General features: G+C 41.4%; 1 protein-coding gene across 3 annotated transcripts in view; it reads right to left on the bottom strand.

Annotated features, from left to right (window-relative positions):
* Positions 1-17,807, bottom strand: part of PRKN (parkin RBR E3 ubiquitin protein ligase) — a 606,555-nt gene that overhangs the window by 265,967 nt on the left and 322,781 nt on the right. For 2 of the 3 annotated variants that reach the window (XM_077925847.1, XM_077925845.1), the window contains exon 7: positions 8,216-8,275. The exons of the other annotated variant lie outside the window; for it this stretch is intronic. In XM_077925847.1, coding sequence (XP_077781973.1) covers positions 8,216-8,275 — 60 coding nt within the window. The remainder of the gene's footprint in view (positions 1-8,215; positions 8,276-17,807) is intronic. 3 annotated transcript variants of the gene reach the window in all.

Here is a 17,807-nt window from a genome sequence, read left to right as displayed (position 1 = left end):
TTTACCTTCCCGCCAGTAAGCGGTCCCTATTTATCTACTTGCACCGGGGGTGCTTTCGAACTGCTAGGTTGGCAGGCGCTGGGACCGAGCAACGGGAGCGCACCCCGCCGCGGGGATTCGAACCGCCGACCTTTCGATCGGCAAGCCCTAGGCGCTGAGGCTTTTACCCACAGCGCCACCCGCGTCCCTGGCTAAAATGTCACACATTAAAAACTTCCCTGAACAGGGCTGCCTTCAGATGTCTTCTGAATGTCAGGTAGTTGTTTATCTCTTTGACATCTGATGGGAGGGCGTTCCACAGGGCAGGCGCCATTACCGAGAAGGCCCTCTGCCTGGTTCCCTGTAGCTTTGCTTCTCACAATGAGGGAACCGCCAGAAGGTCCTCGGTGCTGGACCTCAGCATCCAGGCAGAACGATGGGGGTGGAGACGCTCCTACAGGTACACAGGACCGAGGCCGTTTAGGGCTGTTTAAAACACCAACACTTTGAATTGTGCTCGGAAACGTACTGGGAGGTCTTTCAAGACCGGTGTTATGTGGTCTCGGCAGCTGCCCCCAGTCACCAGTCTAGCTGCCGCATTCTGGATTAGTTGTAGTTTCCGGGTCACCATCAAAGGTAGCCCCACATACAGCTCTCCTAGATGTCTTCTTGGTTGAGTAAGCAGCATATAACATTTGTTAAATGAAATAAAATAAACCATATGGGCCAGAATATTCGCATAGGCTACTCTGAATCTGCAAACCTTGCGATCTTCCTCACTCACGGCCACTTTTTGACTGCACCAGGAGATATCTCTGTTCTCTCACATCAGACTTCTATTCTTGCTTTGTGACTGGCTGTTATTTACACATCACTACAATGTGTATCCAGCCTTTCTATTGTAGATATTTAAGTTGGCCAAACTAGACCCCCCAAAAATATATAATTTCATTATTAATAATAATCTAGACAAATGTTCCTAACAACAGATTTCAAGTCTTCTCACACTTTGGCATGATAATCCTCCCAAAGCCATTACAGTGGTAGCTCTGTTGCAAACGGGATCTTTTCTAGAGGCCCATTCACAACATGAGAAGAGCGCAACCCGCAGTGGCGCATCTGCGCATGTGCAGGTTGCGATTCGCCGCTTCTGCGCATGACGTCATTTTGCACTTCTGCACATGTGCAAGCGGCAAAACCTGGAAGTAACACTTTCCAGTACTTCCGGGTTGCCGCGGGACGTAACCTGAAAGAATGTAACATGAAGCAGACGTAACATGAGGTATGACTGTAAACAGTAGAAGGAAATTACATACCACTCAGCACTTACTCGAACTTCCTTCTGCCTAGAGAACTGTAGACTTATAAAGCAATATGCAGTCAACCTCGTTCTCTTAGAATGGCAATGGCTCCCACCTGAGAGGTGCCAGAACTGAGTTCTGGTGAGTTCTGGCTGAAAAAAAGCACTGCTTCTTGGGAGCATCCACAGCAGCTCTCAGTCACTTGAAGTCACTTGGTACTTGACTTCACACTAGCCTTTAACAAGGCCTCTTACCAAAGGTTCACAAAGTAGTCATGTAGAAGGCTGTGTCCTGTTACAGATCTGCAGCCAGTTGCTGTTGTTCCTCTACAGTTCTTTTACACTTGCTCATTCATCTGAAATGGCTGATGCTGGATAAATCCCCAGTGGACTATGCCAGTGTTATGTATGATGGTTCCTGAACAAAATCCTCAGCCTCCCCAGCTCCAGTACAGATTTAAAGAAACTTTCTAAAGTACACAAAACATTTAGACTATTTCCGAGTCTGGAGAGCACAATCTTTTTCTTTCTTTTTTTCACATCACAGATATTCCTTCCCACCCCCCCACCCTCAAATGCTCACAGCCTGGAAAAAAGCTATTTCTATTCTAATAATTCTTTCCCATTTCTATTCTTTCAGACTGTCATCTGGCATCTCAGCAGACTTCTGCCACCTGCAAGGGCAGGCAAAGTCAGACATCTCAACTCATTCATGATTGCAAAGCTTCTTACGCCGTCCAGGTGGCACATATTCCTTTTTCACATTTCTCACACATACTAAAAATGGGTGCCAGAAATGGCAAAGCTGCAAATGAGGAGGAGGAGAGGTCCTTAAAATTATCCCCTTTGCCAAAGCAAATATATACAATCATGAAACGCAGCCAATATCCTCAAATAGCAGCAAATGAAAGCGGGAAGCTATTCCTTGCAAAAAGTTCAGCCAGGAAGATTCCTCATCTTGGAGGTATGCCAGGTTTGGGATTAGTTTGTACCTGCAGGGGATGCTCTGTGCCAAGCGTAGTTGCTACTCTACCAGAGCAGAACATTATACTAACAGAACTTTCGCTGTATACTCAAGTCTTTAGCCATCTTCTAAAGCTCTACAGGATGAATCACCTCCACAGCTGTTACAGGATTAAAACATCCTTGCACTCCAAACTGCTTCAAAGACACACACACACACACACACACACACACACACACACTTCCTCAGAAAATGATTTCTAGAGTTCATTAGGCTTAAAAAACCACATGCTTAACTTGTCATTTGCCATTCCTTGTTTTCTGTTTACACTGTTTTAAGATTGCTATAATGATTAAAAATCTCCACTTAATGGATCAATCAGATTCTTCATTTTCCAAACAAAGTTTGTTTTATTTTAAACTAGGTGGATTTTAAGCAAACATTGTTTTTTTTAAAAAAACAATCATTTTGTAAAAAAAAAATGTAAACCAGATTATTCATTTTAAAAAGCTTCAATTAAAGTCTGGTCTTGACTATAAAAACAACAATGGGTTTTTTGGGGGGAGGGGTGGTGGTTGACATACTTATAAGAGCTATTTTTTCTGGAAAAAGCAGTTCTGGAACTCACCATGAATGCCTCCCATGTTCCCTTATAATGGCAATGGCACCCACCTGAGAGGGGCTGAAACTGAGTTCCATTGAGTTCCAACTGAAAAAAAGGCCTGTGTTCAATCTTTGAAGTCGGTTTACTCCCACCCTGAATTGTGTTTATAGTGAAGACCGAATTTTAACTCACGTATATGAGTTTTAAATTTGGGGTACATTTTAAAAGGGTTTATTTTTTTAAAGGATGCACTGTAATTTAAACTTTAAAAATAATATATATCATGCTTTATATGATAAATAACAGTGTTGTGAGTTTAGGGGGTGGGGGTTAGACTACACACCTGAGTCTCTTCTAATTCTGGATTGAGCATGGGTTCAATTGTTGGAATAGCCAGGCCAGAGTCTTGGTAATGGCTCAAAGTATGGGACATTAAGCCAGAAGCTTTCCTTTTGGGAATTATAGGGGCAGAACTACCCAAAATGTATAGAAATTTATTCGTGTATGCGTCTACAGCGGCAAGAATGTCACTTGCCCAAAAATGGAAAGAAGAAGTCCTAAAGAAAGAAGAATGGATACAAAAACTTATGGAATATGCAGAAATGGCGAAACTTACTGGAAAAAAAAGAAATCAGGATAACAAACTTTTTATAAAAGAATGGAAATGGCATCTGCCTGTCTTCTGCCTCTAGCCCAGCATGCGCGTGCACCCCCCCAACTCCCCTTTTTGTCCTTCTAACTACCAGCCATGTGAGGGAGGGGGCCCACCCACCTTTTCTTTGGCTCAAAGAGCAATGTCCTTTGTTACCCTAATGTGCCATACTTTTTTTTACATTTTTATTTATAATTTTAATTTATATACATTTCAATAGATTTACAATCATTTTAACATTTCAAAACTTGACTACCTTCCCCTTCATTACCCTCCAACATTTCTCCGATGAAAATTGGGACATCCCATTACATAATGATAATTTTACTATTTATACCCCACACATCTTCTTGAGTTGCCCCAGCACTCTGGGCAGCTTCCAGCATATATAAAAACATAATAAAGCAATAAAGATTAAAAAAAACCCCTTCCCTATACAGGATTGCCTTCAGACAGCTTGGGGGCTGGATAACTCCATACCCTTCAATTAAAACAGGGACATCCTAAGGAAAAGTGGGACATTCTGGGATCAAATCAGAAACCAGGATGGCTTCTCTAAATCAGGGATGTCCCTGGAAAATAGGAACACTTATAGGGTTGGATATGGAAAGCGCCATCATCTTAAAGTTTCAGACAGACTCTGCAGTGTTAAGCCAGCTAGGTTACCTCAGTCTGTGGTGTACCTTTTCCCTGGCCAGGGGTAGGGAAGGTTGCTATTTACTGGCTCCACCCAATAAACTCAACATTACTAGTCTCTGTAGCACTTTGTGTAATGTGCATTACAGTGACTAGGAAAGAGCAGCAAACCAGCTGAAAAATTGACTGATAAAAAGGAAATCAACACACACACACACACACACACAGAGAGAGAGAGAGAGAGAGAGAGAGAGAGAGAGAGAGAGAGAGAGAGAATTTGTATTCAAAGCCCACCAAATAACATTGCTGTGCATTACATAACATCACTGCATATGACTTTATGCTTTGGGCTCATAAAAAAGCCTACAAATTTTGCTAGAGTGTGTGGGAACAACCATGATAATGGGGTAAGCAGCCAAGCCTAACAAGGCACATTAACTGATGAATCAGAGCATGTATTGCATCCACATGAGGTTTGTTTTCAGAATATTATTTTCTTTCCCATTAGGATGACAAGTGCCTTTGCCTCTATTTCCAGATGACATCTCTTTTGGTGAAAATAAATAAAACCATTTCCCCATTTTTATAAGATATCATTGCTAACTAATTTCTAAATTACTGTGCATTTTTTAAAAAAAATACACACCACCCCTATTAGTGTACTTGTACAACATTATTCCCAAATCTTACATTTGCTCTCCAAATATATAAGCCAATTAACACATTTAGAGGTGGGTTGCCAGATTGCCTTGAGATTCCACAGCCTAAGAGGAATATGGCTCACACTAACATCAGTGGCAAATGCAAATTTACAGGCTCCTATCTAAGTTACATCCAAAATGCCAGAACAAACAAAAGCAAAAAACACCGTAATTTTGTTTCCCTCATGAGTGAAACTGTGGGCAATCTTTGTACCATACCTTTGGTAGCACTTCTCTTTCTCTCCCCCCCCCCTTTTCTTTTCTCTCCTAGCCTCCTCCTCCCACAACTCCAGCTGGGCCAACTCCACCCCTTCACTCTGGCCAAGGAGCACCCAGCACCCAGGAACAATGCCATTGCTCCAAAAGCTGGACCTGGCCTTTGGACCACTCCTTGGGGGAAGGGCCTTACCTCTGCTTTGCATGCACAAGGTCCCAGGTTCAATCCCCAGCATCACCAAGTATAGTTGGGAGAGAATCTGCCATAAACTTTTGAGAGATGCTGCTAGTCAGCTTAGGAAATGCTGAGCTAGATGTACCAAGGTCTGACTCAGTATAAGGCAGCTCTCAATGGCCTATGTGCATCCCTGGAGTGATATTTACAAACCAGTAACACAACACGACAACAGTCATCAATACCATGCAGGACAGAAACAATCCAGGACAACTTAACACTTGTGAACCTTAACTGAGGTCTGCATGGCAGTTTCCATCCTTTCATTTTTTTTTCCTGCCCCCCCCCCCCCAGGAAACAAAAATGGAACACAACCAGTCACATTTATCTACTTTACAGTTGATATAAACCCTGCTACTGTTATATCTGTTTTGAGGCCTGAACTTAAGCTTCGTACTCCAATCCAACCAAAGGGCAAGAGTTATACTCCAGCCACAAATGTTATGTCATGTCATGAGATAAAAGCAAGCAGTAATATTTGTTCCCTTGTGACTTACTTCTGGATTCTGCAATGCTTGGTTAATTTTAGTGACAGGTGTGTGTGTGTGTGTTGGTGTGTAATGGACTGGGTACAATCCTGAAGGTGATTATTCTGAATGTCTAAGTGGTTTCTCTTTAAACCTTTCACACAACCTCACAAAATGTGTGTACATTACATACACACAACAATATATACACTGTTTTTATTTTGTGTGTGAATTTAAGATGATCTGGAGAAAATGTGTTTCATTCCTGCTAGGTGGATTACACAGGAAGCTGTTTTAAACTGAGTTAAACCAATTGTCTTAGAATTATAGAATCAGAGGATGATACAGTGGGAAGGGACCCTGAGGGTCATTTAGTCCAACTCCCTGCAATGCAGGAAACTTTTTGCCCAACGTGGGACTCAAACCCACGACCCTGAGATTAAGAGTCTCATGTTCTACTGACTGAGCCAGAGCTGGGCTCTCCATCCAGTTCTGTATTTGCCTACACTGACTGGCCGCGGTTCTCCAGGATTGTAGACTGGGGTCCCTCCCTGCCCTACATGGAGATGAGAGGCATTGAACCTGGCACCTTCTGCCTGCAAAGCAGATGCTCTACCACTGCACCATGGCTCTTCCCCACTGATTGTTTCATTTCATTATGTATGAAAAGATCCTAGCAGTTATGAATGATCCCTGTTTGAAGAGTGAGGAAAAAATTGAGGAATTGGAACAGACAGGCAAGATACTAGATAGCTCCTTGGAAGATCGTTCACTTTGAAATGAAACTGATGTAGAGTCTAGGCAGTTACATCTGATTTTGAAGGGAAGTCTTTTGAGATGCTTCTGCAGATGTGACTAGAAGGAGCCCAAGGACTCATCTCTGTGGTATGCATGAATGGCAGCATGTCTTGAACTGTGGTAAATGTATAATTCTTAAATTAAGTAGTAGTGGAACACCTTCTTTTCAGCCTCCACTGATAGGACAAATTAACCGTACTGATCTGGTATCGGGGTCAAAGGTATCCCAAGAAAGACATACAAAAACAAATACTTGGTGGGTCAGGTATGACAGCCTTTGCTAGTAAACAAAAACATACCTTTCCTGAGATCCCTCCCCCCATTAACACAATATGGTGGTGCTTAAGCCTTTGGGCTCGGCACCATATAAAGTGCAAAAACCACATTTTACAACCTTCCCCTTTTCTTGGGTGTCATCAGGCCAAATCCTACCAGTTATGAAGCCTCCTCTCTCAATAATCCCAGATGTGTCTAGACTCAACCCAGAATATTTTTGGCCTATCCTTTCAATGGAGACAATGCTGAGCCTCACTTAGGCATGTGCCACTGAACAAAATGTAGGTCAAAATAGCTGTACAAACGACAACAGTGGTGCATAGATACAATCTGATGCAAATTGGTCCAGAGCAGTTTTCCCTGTGTATTTAAATATATGCTATGCACAGTCAAAATGTCCCTACGGCATTCTGTGTCAACCAACTCCTTTCAACTGCAGCTGTTAAAAATCCAAATGTTTTTCTCCTACATTTATTTAAAAAGACCACCACAGTTTGTCTTGGGCCCTGAAAGGTGCTTCACAGTTTGACGACACCCTGATTTTGTGTTCTCAATAGACAGCCACAACAGGTGGCTTATGAAGTTCTTTGGTGAGCATAGCTAGTGCATGCTTGACAAAGGACCTGGATGTTTAGACTGTCTTTTAAAAATAGCTGAGCCTTTCAAAATAGCATTGTTTATATTTTAAATTAACATTAATCTGCCTAAATTATTATATGTGGTTAATTTGTGGTTTTAATTTTGTATGTTGTATAGGAAAATGGGATAGAGATATTACAATTTTAAAAAAATTAAAATGATTCTATTCTTCCTTTCAGCGCTGGATTGATATAATTTTGTGGTCGGAGATTAAACCATAGTTTCCACTTTGGATGCAACAGAAAACTGTGGTTTAACAACCCTGGAAGTCTTTCATTAGAGCACAATGAGAGAAGGGGTGGGGGAAGCACAATTCTCATTCCCAGTCAAACCATGGTTTATTAGACCAAAATCATTACATACAACTTTGCCATTGATTTTTTGTAGTTTAGCAATACAATAAATACCATTTTGATGTCTCTATTTAATGCCAGAACAACTGGCTTACATGGCTGAAACTCTTATGAACCAATTAAAAATTCTGCCACCCAGTTTAGCATTATCAATGGTTTCTGTAACAAAGGACGACGTCAGTGTTAATTTTGGTACTGTGTCATGACACACAGGAATAACATTAAAGTGAAAATGACCTATCAAAATTTACTTGGCAGGTGCTAATTCACTTTGATCTATCCCTGGCCATAATAATTTCACGACAGCAGAGAAACCATACATATTTATAAATGTGGGAGCAGGCGGCTGTTGTTCTGTTTGTAATTTACAGCAACAAAGAATTCATTTAGATTACCATACTTGAAGTCCCAAGGTGACTCTGTCGTGGTTACAGGCCCCCTGCTGTGCAGGATACCTAACATAATAAAGAACAAAGCAAAAACAAGGCTACATTGAGGCAGGGGCTCCTGGGTAATCAATTCAGGTATTTACAGCTGAAACAATAGTACTGTGCAAATCAGCATCATTACTACAATTTGCTGATGGGAACTCCAGGGAATTGAGCAAGTGTCTGCCTGCAAAGCAGCTGATTAATCCAAGTTACTTATGTTTGGTTAATGCATTATTGTTTCCATCATAATTAACAATAAACGAGTACTTAGGGGGGGAAATGCGTAGTCAAAAGCCCATCAAGTGGACTGACAGTGCAGCTCTATCTCCCCACCCTCTACACTGACCATTATATGTGTATAAATTAGAAAACAAACAACATCCTTCACACTTGGGGCTGCTGTTGAGAAGCTCATTCACAGTGCAGTCCACTTCACCCTGTGTTGCACTGGACTTGCCTGAGTCATAATCACTGACAGCTTTACACATGTTCAGAGGAAACGCAATAACAACTTAAGTGAACCAGACATTTCCTAAAGGGGGATCCTTCATGTCTCAAGCCAGCAAGTGCAGATGCCTGTAAGGATGTATGTATCAGCCTGTTTCTACCCTGCAACAGATTTATTTATGTTCTTTCATAAGTCCATTCCATCTGGTTCCTGCATTTATCTCCACATTCTTGGTTTTTAAAAATCTATAAATAGGTATTTAAATAACAATTTTACCATAATGTACTCATGTCTAAAAGACATTTTCTCCTAAAATACACATGTTGGTACTTTGATCTGAGAAGTGTGCTACCTTAGTCCAGTAGGTGCAGATCAGGTCAGTTCACACAGGAATTCACAGAAATCGACTTATTCAAGAAGCCTTACATGCACAAGCACACCCACACCCACCCACCCACAATTCCATTTCAATTTCTTCTCCCTCAGAAAAGCATCTGTTTTGGCTCCAGAGAATATGTGATACATAACATGAAAGGTACTATGCTTTTTTTAGCCGACTGATTTTAATCAATATGGGAATATACATGCTTTCAACGGTATGTCAAACTATTTGCAGCACAAAAAATAAAGGTCCCTGGGTGTAATGCTGGCACTCTTTCAAAATGGCTAAGATATCAGCAGTGAAATGTTGGATCAAGCCTTCTCATTTCTCTTCAGCATGAGTTCCCCAGGCAAGGAGGAGGTTGGCTAGATGCTGGTTAACCACCTCTGGTTAAAAGGAAATTTGTGGTAGATGTAAATTACCATTTTGCCACACATCTGTCCTTAATGTGTGGTAATAGTTTTCTTATCATTTGGTAGGATAAATTATGGCAGGACTGCAGACCGAACATTGAGGAATTCTGGACCTTCGTTTGCCTCATGGTTAGCATCATCCATACTGTTGTTTAATGTGGGTAGTAAACTTCCTGTACATCTATTAATTTCCTGTTGTCCATATGCTGTTCTCCAAATTATTGCCTTCCTACAGTTTCCCCTCCCTCAGTCTGGATTTTCACATACCAGGGATACTCTGAAAAGGAGACGCATGAGAAAATCCAAATTAGTGGAGGGGAAAGTGTGGGAAGGCAGTGATTTAGAAGAGAACACCATATGGAGAACAGGAAATTAATGGATGTACATGAAGTTTACTATCCACATTAAACAACAGTATGGATGAGCTCATAATCAACATCCATAGCAATGCAGTAATCAGCCATGGTTAGAACTGGTGAGAAAGGAGAATGCATGTTGGACAGGGACTGGGAATATGGAGTGGGAAATCCCAGAGCCCACTTCCAGATCTTCCAACCATGGGTAAAACATCCCTGCACAAGCTCCTGCAATGGGTCTCTGAAGCTTATATGCTACTACGTGAAGAAAAACCATACTGGTAAAGAGATCTTACTGGGCCTATTTTCTAGCAAGCTAGAAAACAACAGATTGTGTGTGATCTCCCAAAAATTAGAAACTCGTATGGTCGCCTTTCCAATTCACATAACTGTCTCCAGTGGCATGCACTGAAAAAATATATTTCACAAACCAAATAAAAAGAAGGAATTAAAAAATCTAGATAAGGTTGAATCAAGATGCATTTCAGTCCTCTGGTGGCCTCACTGCACTTCTTCCTCCAGTCAAAAACTATCAATTGCATTTCAAATGAAGCTTCCCCTACCCCTTTCAAATGAAGCTAAGACAGCACAGTCTGAAATCTCCTGGTGTGCTGGGATGCAGGAGTGCCTTGAAGCCAAGGTGGAAGCTAGATTATTTGCATGCAGTGTGAAAGTCACAATACACTGATTTGCAAGCTGTTGAAAAAACATGAAGGAATTAATTCTTCTCTGCAGTCTGTCTCTCTTCATTTCCCAACATAAAATTCAACACAAGCTTAGGTTTGAAAACAAAGTGAACAAGAAGAGAGGCTAGGAAGTTCTTTGGTATTCTATTAACAGTGGCACAATGTCAGTGAAATGAGAAATGGTTAAACATGGCATTGAGAGCTGAAGCCTACCAGGAAAAAGTCAGTAAATTTTATCAGGGTTTGAGGCTACATCTGAATCTAACCATCATATGGCAATCATTCAGAAAGAAGAAGCCACAATACTACCACAACAACTCTGGAGACCTATTGCATTTGAGACAGGGCTCTTGGGAGTGCTGTGTGCAAGCAAGATGAAAGATCTCCTCTGTGATGAACTGGTGAAAACTGGGAATGTCACTTCTGATCCTCCTTCCTTGTTCAACACGCTCTGGCTGATTATATGTAGACAAAACTGAGACTGTGCACTGACATCATAATAGCAGCAAGGTTCAAAGAAGAAAGAGATGGACAATGACATCCACAGGTCCAAAGCACGTTCATGGGCTTTCTGTATAATTCTCTAGCAGGAGCTCTCCAAATGACTCATTCATATGAGTTCCCAAGTTTTGCAGCATCTTGCAGAATAATGATCCTCTTCCTTACCCTCAAAAATCCACAGTCAATCTAAACATTGTCTAGAACAAATTTAGGTTCCCTAGAGGCTCACAGGTCCTGCATTTTAGCCCAAAAGTCTGCACCTGACAACAGAACTGAATTTGGGTTAATTTTCTTGACATCAGCTGGTTGGATGTCAAATCAATCTGCCCCCCCCCCCAACAAATCAGATTGTGGTCAATTCGTTTGTATTTATATTCCAAGTCACAAAACTGATTTTTCTTATAATCAAAGAGCTGAAAATATAACTCTGTATACCAGTTAAACCTGTCCAGTTTAGATGATACTCTTAGAGAGTGCATTAGCACCTCTAAAGCACTTACCGGAAGTGAACACAGTGAGACTTATTGCTGAAGGATTAGGTGGCATATCAAATCTCCTTGGTCTTGCTATGAGACTTCTGAGGCCGATTAGAATTCTGTCACATTAGCTGCCAATTAATGTTCTGATCATGCTGCTACAAAGCCTGCCCACAGATCTTCATCAAGCTCTTATCAATTCCAACATAAACTACAGTAACTAACTGACCAGACTGCAGTTTAGTATCTATCTGGTGCTTTACAGCAGGGAAGGGGGAGAGATGTACACAATTACTGACCCTTGCATGAGCCTGTCTTGTACCAACCTTGTTCTCTCTTCCTGAACATCCTTTTTTATTCTACTTGACTGTCTGGGTCATTATGAAAAGATAAAAAAAGATTAAGATCACTATCCACTTGGATAGATAGTATTTTCTCTTGGGCTACCTTGAAAACTTTTCAAATGAGTACTGAGGCTATTTAATAAACATTATACACAAATCTGTTGTAAGTAATGACACAAAGTAACCTCTTCTGTATCTAAACAAAAGTCATATACAGCGAGATAAGTTGGGAACCCTTTCCAAAAGCGCATCTGAAGATCAAAGAATCAAATATTTACAGCAGGGAATACTGTATATAACATTATTTCAACTGAACTAGGGGCAAACGTTTGTCAACAGTTCTTCTATACCAAGTCAAATTTAGCCCCAAGCCGCCATGTTAGGCACCATCAAACTTTTATACTATGAGCAAAATTCCTGAGGAGTGTGAAGTGAATTTACACATACTCTGACAGAGAAAAGCTGTAAATAAAATATGGCCTCAGATTCAGTAGTAGATTCCAAATGCTCTCTGCCTCCAGGGTTATAGAATTAACTCCAGTTTCAAGGGTCAAGTGATGGACTGGGAAGACCTAAAGCAGCAGTGTGGCTGAAACTAAGGAGGCATAGATCCAATCAACCCCCTGGATAGGAAACTGCTGGGAATCTCATGTAAAAGAAGCATAATAAACAAATATAGCAACAAAATAAAATACAACAAAGCAACAGGTTCAAAATCATGAAGTCAAATTATTAAAATGCAGTCTGAAGTAACAATGAACAGAGCAATGTCACAAATACAAGTTGTTGGGTTGTTGTTTTTTTAAAAAAATGAGACTGAAATTCACCCAAGGAGAACTGTTGTCTCAGCAGCATGCTGAGGTCCCATGAATGCTACCTGGTCAAGATTTGCTGTTCAACCTGCCTCTCCTGAGCTCTGTTTTACAAACAGCCATTGCCCAATTATGTTGTGACTTGTTCCAACAATGTGAAGATGATAAGGACTGCATTGGGCAGGGTGTGTGTGCCGTAAGTCAGATAAAGCCAAATTCCCTGGCCTGGACAATCATTGGAGTTGAGGGCAATATCACCCAATGCATTACCTCCTCCTCTTTTGACAATTTCTCTGAGTCGGGGTTGAGGGGATTGAGACAAGAGAAAACAACTATTGGTGTCAAGAAAATCCTCCAAAATTTAAATACTGACTTACTTTAAAGGTGAAGGGACCCCTGACCGTTAAGTCCAGTTGCAGATGTCTCTGGGGTTGCAGCCCTCATCTCGCTTTACTGGCCGAGGGAGCCGGCGTTTGTCCACACACATCATGTGGCCAGGATGACTAAGCTGCTTCTAGCGAACCAGAGCAGCGCACAGAAACGCCATTTACCTTCCCGCCGGAGTGGTACCTATTTATCTACTTGCACTTTGATGTGCTTTCAAACTGCTAGGTTGGCAGGAGCAGGGATCAAACAACGGGAGCTCACCCCATTGCAGGGATTCGAACCGCTGACCTTCTGATCGGCAAGCCCTAGGCTCTGTGGTTTAGACCACGGTGCCACCCGCATCCCACTGACTTACTTTACTTCATTGTATTTCATGATTTTTTTAGTTATCTCCCCATATTTTTTTAAAAAAAAACAACTATCATGAAAGTTTCTTAACTTTCAAAATGTATACAGAGTAAAAAGGAGAAACAAAACTGCCATTTTCCAAAGTTGATGTGAAATTACCTTTTTCTATAAGGCATTATTGAATATACTGTGAAGAACACAGAAGGGAGGGGACTGCACCTGGCTGCAGATAAAGATTGCTCATCAGCATGCAACAGTCCCTCCCAGCTCCTTTTAAGTTTATTTTCAAAAGTGGGGGGGGGGGGGTGTGACAATGTCAATCAAATTCTCAAATGAATCTGAGTACCAGAGTGCTGAGGTAGGGGAAAGAAATACAATTACAGACCATAAAGTACATTCAATCAGCAATTCTATGGTGCAGAAGCGGAAGATGTTGTTATTCTAACATTAGCACTAGGAAAAAGTACAGTAAACTAAAAACAATTTTGCCATTTTCAATTTATGCTTTTGAGTAAAAGTGAGATTCCAATCTATTTTGGTGACTATGAATACTGAACCAGGGCCAATAGTTATTCTGAACGCATTAATCAAGACAAAAAAAATTCCTTCCAGTAGCACCTTAAAGACCAACTAAGTTAGTTCTTGGTATGAGCTTTCGTGTGCATGCACACTTCTTCAGATACACGCATATACTGTGTATCTGAAGAAGTGTGCATGCACACGAAAGCTCATACCAAGAACTAACTTAGTTGGTCTTTAAGGTGCTACTGGAAGGAATTTTTTTTGTTTTGACTATGGCAGACCAACACGGCTACCCATCTGTAACTGGCATTAATCAAGAGTAAAAGAGTGTGGCTTTTCAGTACAAAGGTGTGTTCCTTGCACAGAAATGCTGAGCAGCATCTTTGTTTTGGTGTGCTTGGCATGAGAGAGCTATAATGCATGTTTCCTCAGTAGTGCACAGGGACCCACTATCTTTTAGAGAGAACACACAGACCCACTCAGCAGTGTAACTTTCCTTGCCTAATTGGCTCAACTAAATCCTCCTCTCTCGCAGCTGGTTGCTGTAGCAACACGTTGGGATTCTGCAAGTCCCAGCATTCCATAGCACTGACTACAGACATCCAATCATATGCCACTTTGCAGTGTGGCAATCACCTTCCATTTACAAGGTCACCTTGTTCAGAAGGTAAGTGGAATACTCAACTTTTTTTGTATAGATCTGGAGCTCACTGAAGGGTACATCTAAGCATCATGAGGGGATGTTTCATAACAAGAAGATTACAGTCTGAGAAACATTACTGGGGGGGGGGGTGTATGTATTGATCTACTGCTCTTCTACACCTCTTCACCCAAATAGGATAAAGGACCCCATACATTGCATCCTCAGAGAATTGAAACAAAGGTATCCTAGGAGGAATCTGGGATGCAACAGAAACACAGTCACCCATTTTCCCATATAAAATATGTCAACTGAAAATAAAAATCAGATGAATGAAGGATTATGTCTTGTGCGGAAACTGTTGTTTTTAAACTACAGAACTAAGTTAATCACTCCTGGCAACTTGTAATAGTAGGACATAAAAAGAGCAGGAAGACTTGTTTATCATGGGCTGTAGAAACTGTGAGTCCCAGAACAAAAAAAAAATATTATTATCATAATCATACTCATACTCCTCCTTCTCATCCCACCCTTCACCCTAATGCTCCAGGGTAGGGTACAGCAATTTAAAAGAACAATGTTAAAAACAGTTTAAAACAATTTACCGATGAGAAGGTTGGTGATTTAAATCCTCGCAAGAGGGTGAGCTCCCATTGTTCAGTCCCAGCTCCTGCCCACCTAGCAGTTGAAAAGCACGTCAAAGTGCAAGTAGATAAATAGGTACCACTCCAGTGGGAAGGTAAATGGCATTTCTGTGTTCTGCTCTGGTTCACCAGAAGCGGCTTAGTCATGCTGGCCACATGACCCAGAAGCTGTCTGTGGACAAATGCCGGCTCCCTCGGCCTATAGAACAAGATGAGCGCCGCAACCCCAGAATCATCCATGACCGGACCTAACGGTCAGGGGTACCTTTACCTTTACTACAAACATACATCTTGGGGGGGGTCAAAGGTCAAGGCAAAGAAGTGCATCTTCAGCATTTAATGAAAACTTTATGTTGTGAACCAACCTGAGATCTACAGTTGAAGGGCAGTATACTAAACAAACAAACAAACAAACAAACAAACAAACAAACAAACAAAGTGAAGTTGCCAGCCAGATGCTCTTTTGTGGGCAGAGTGTTTCACAATTTAGGGGCTGCCACAGAGAATGCTCTCTCATGGGCCATCCCCCTGAACCTCTGAGGGTGGTGGAACTATCAGGAGGGCACATATTGTTCTGGTCCTGTATTGGCTTATGAAGCACCTACAGGAAACCTATTGTGAGTTGACTCATGCCTGTGTGTTATGTACATCAGTAGCTGGAGGATGGGCTAAACAAGGGGAAGGGCCATCTTCTAACACCCTGATCACCCTTATGCTGGCTCAACATCTTATGCTGGAGGTCTCTCCCCCCCCCCCCGCCCCGTGGTGCTACAGTAAGACTGAACAGCATGAGGCTTTGGGTTTCCTATTCTACATTTGGAACTTTAACATGATGAACAAGAGAGAAATGTTAATTCACTACCATGTTAAGCTGTCCACCAGCAGGTACTGTAAGACATCTGTGGTTATTTTGGAACCTGAGATGCTTGGTGAGGATAAAATAACCTGGTATTAAAGTAGGACTGAACTACTAGTTCAATGAGCTTTGAATGGGATTAGTGATATATTGCGCTTCACTTCCAGCAGCAAAATGTTTTGGGTCAATCCGGTTCATATCGCATGACCTTGAATCTACACGAACATTGCACCCTTAGGGGAAAGCACTGAATGTGTGGATCAGGCTATGAGTCCCCGTCCCGTCCCCCGTCCCCCATCTTACTGTTGTTCCAATATCTATGAAACACAGCACCATGGAACATTGCTAAAGTGAAAAGCTCGAATAAGATGCCAGAAGACAGCAAAACACCTTTTGTATATCATCACAGCAGATAGTGGAAACTCATTTAAAGTCATAATTCTCCTTGCTACCCCCTTTCCTCACTTTCCCTAACCTTGCTGTCTAAGTTTCTTTCAGAGAATTAGAAGCACAGATAGGGTGAAAGGGATTTCAAAGGTTTTTCTAGACTCTCTGCTGGCTCTTTTTTCATGAGCTTAAGAACTGTTTGGTAATGAAGGAAGCAATATTTTTCACTTTTCCTTTAGACAAGAGAACAAAATAAAATAAAAGAGCAACATAAAAGCAAGGGGCACATGGACACCGGATTCTGTCTTTTAAGCAGCCCACTCCCCCCACCCCATATCTCACATATCTGAAGAAGCATTTCATTTATTGTGACACATTGTAATAATGCATTTGAAAATCTAAGCTCAACATACAAGGCAGAGCCAGCTCATAGCTAGTTTAAACTAAGTGAGAACATTACTCAAAGGAAGAAAACTTCACCTTCTTAAAAAAGGAATTACAGTGGTGAACTAATTTAAGATTCTCTAGGAAATATTTCTAGCTATTATCTATGCTCTAATAACATCCAGGCTAGATTATGATAAGCAACATACATCTGGCTGCTTTTGAAAAGTGTCCAGCAATTGCAACTACTGTAGAAATCAGTCCATTGTATCCTTGCAGTAACCCTGTGGGGTAGGTTTGGCTGAGAGGCTATGACTGGCTTCAGGTCACCCAGTGGACTCCACAGCCAAGTAGGAATAGTGGTGGTTGACAAGGAAAAGTAGGTATAAAAGGAGAATTCCTGGATGCCAATATCCAAGTCTGAGGCAAGTACTCTTTGGTTAAAGCCACAAAATATGCAGCAAAGTAAAGCATGAAAATATAGGCTGTTAGACTTTTAAGATATGCCCCTGTGATTTCCTTCCAAAGTTCCCCTCTTCCCCCAGCATAGAAAAAGACCACATGTTTAGTAAGTTTAAAATGATTTACTTACTAACCCTTCAAAGATTCATGTGCTTTTCCATGCATCAGTCAGAAAGCATAAACAGTAAAACTTGGCTTAGTTACAATGGTGAAAGTTAATAAATTATTGGTATAGGAACTCAAGAAAGGCTTGTAAGAGCCATGCAGCTAAGCTGCAACAACCAGCTTAGCTTCTTCACACACTGAACTTCTCTGGTAGACTTGGGGAACAAAGACTTGATTACCTAGTCCCTCTCAAAGTGAACTACTCCTGGCAGGACAGCTTACGCTATGGTATTGACCCCTCAATTAGACTTAAACATGTTGGTCATATGAGGCTGGTCTCCCAAGTCCTGGCCTGACACTCTAGTCACTATACCACCCTGGCTCTCATACTTGATTCCAAGTG

This window comes from Podarcis muralis, chromosome 3 (assembly GCF_964188315.1).
Source record: "Podarcis muralis chromosome 3, rPodMur119.hap1.1, whole genome shotgun sequence".
In the NCBI taxonomy this organism is placed as follows: Eukaryota; Metazoa; Chordata; class Lepidosauria; order Squamata; family Lacertidae; genus Podarcis; species Podarcis muralis.
This window is presented reverse-complemented; position numbering and strand designations above follow the sequence as displayed.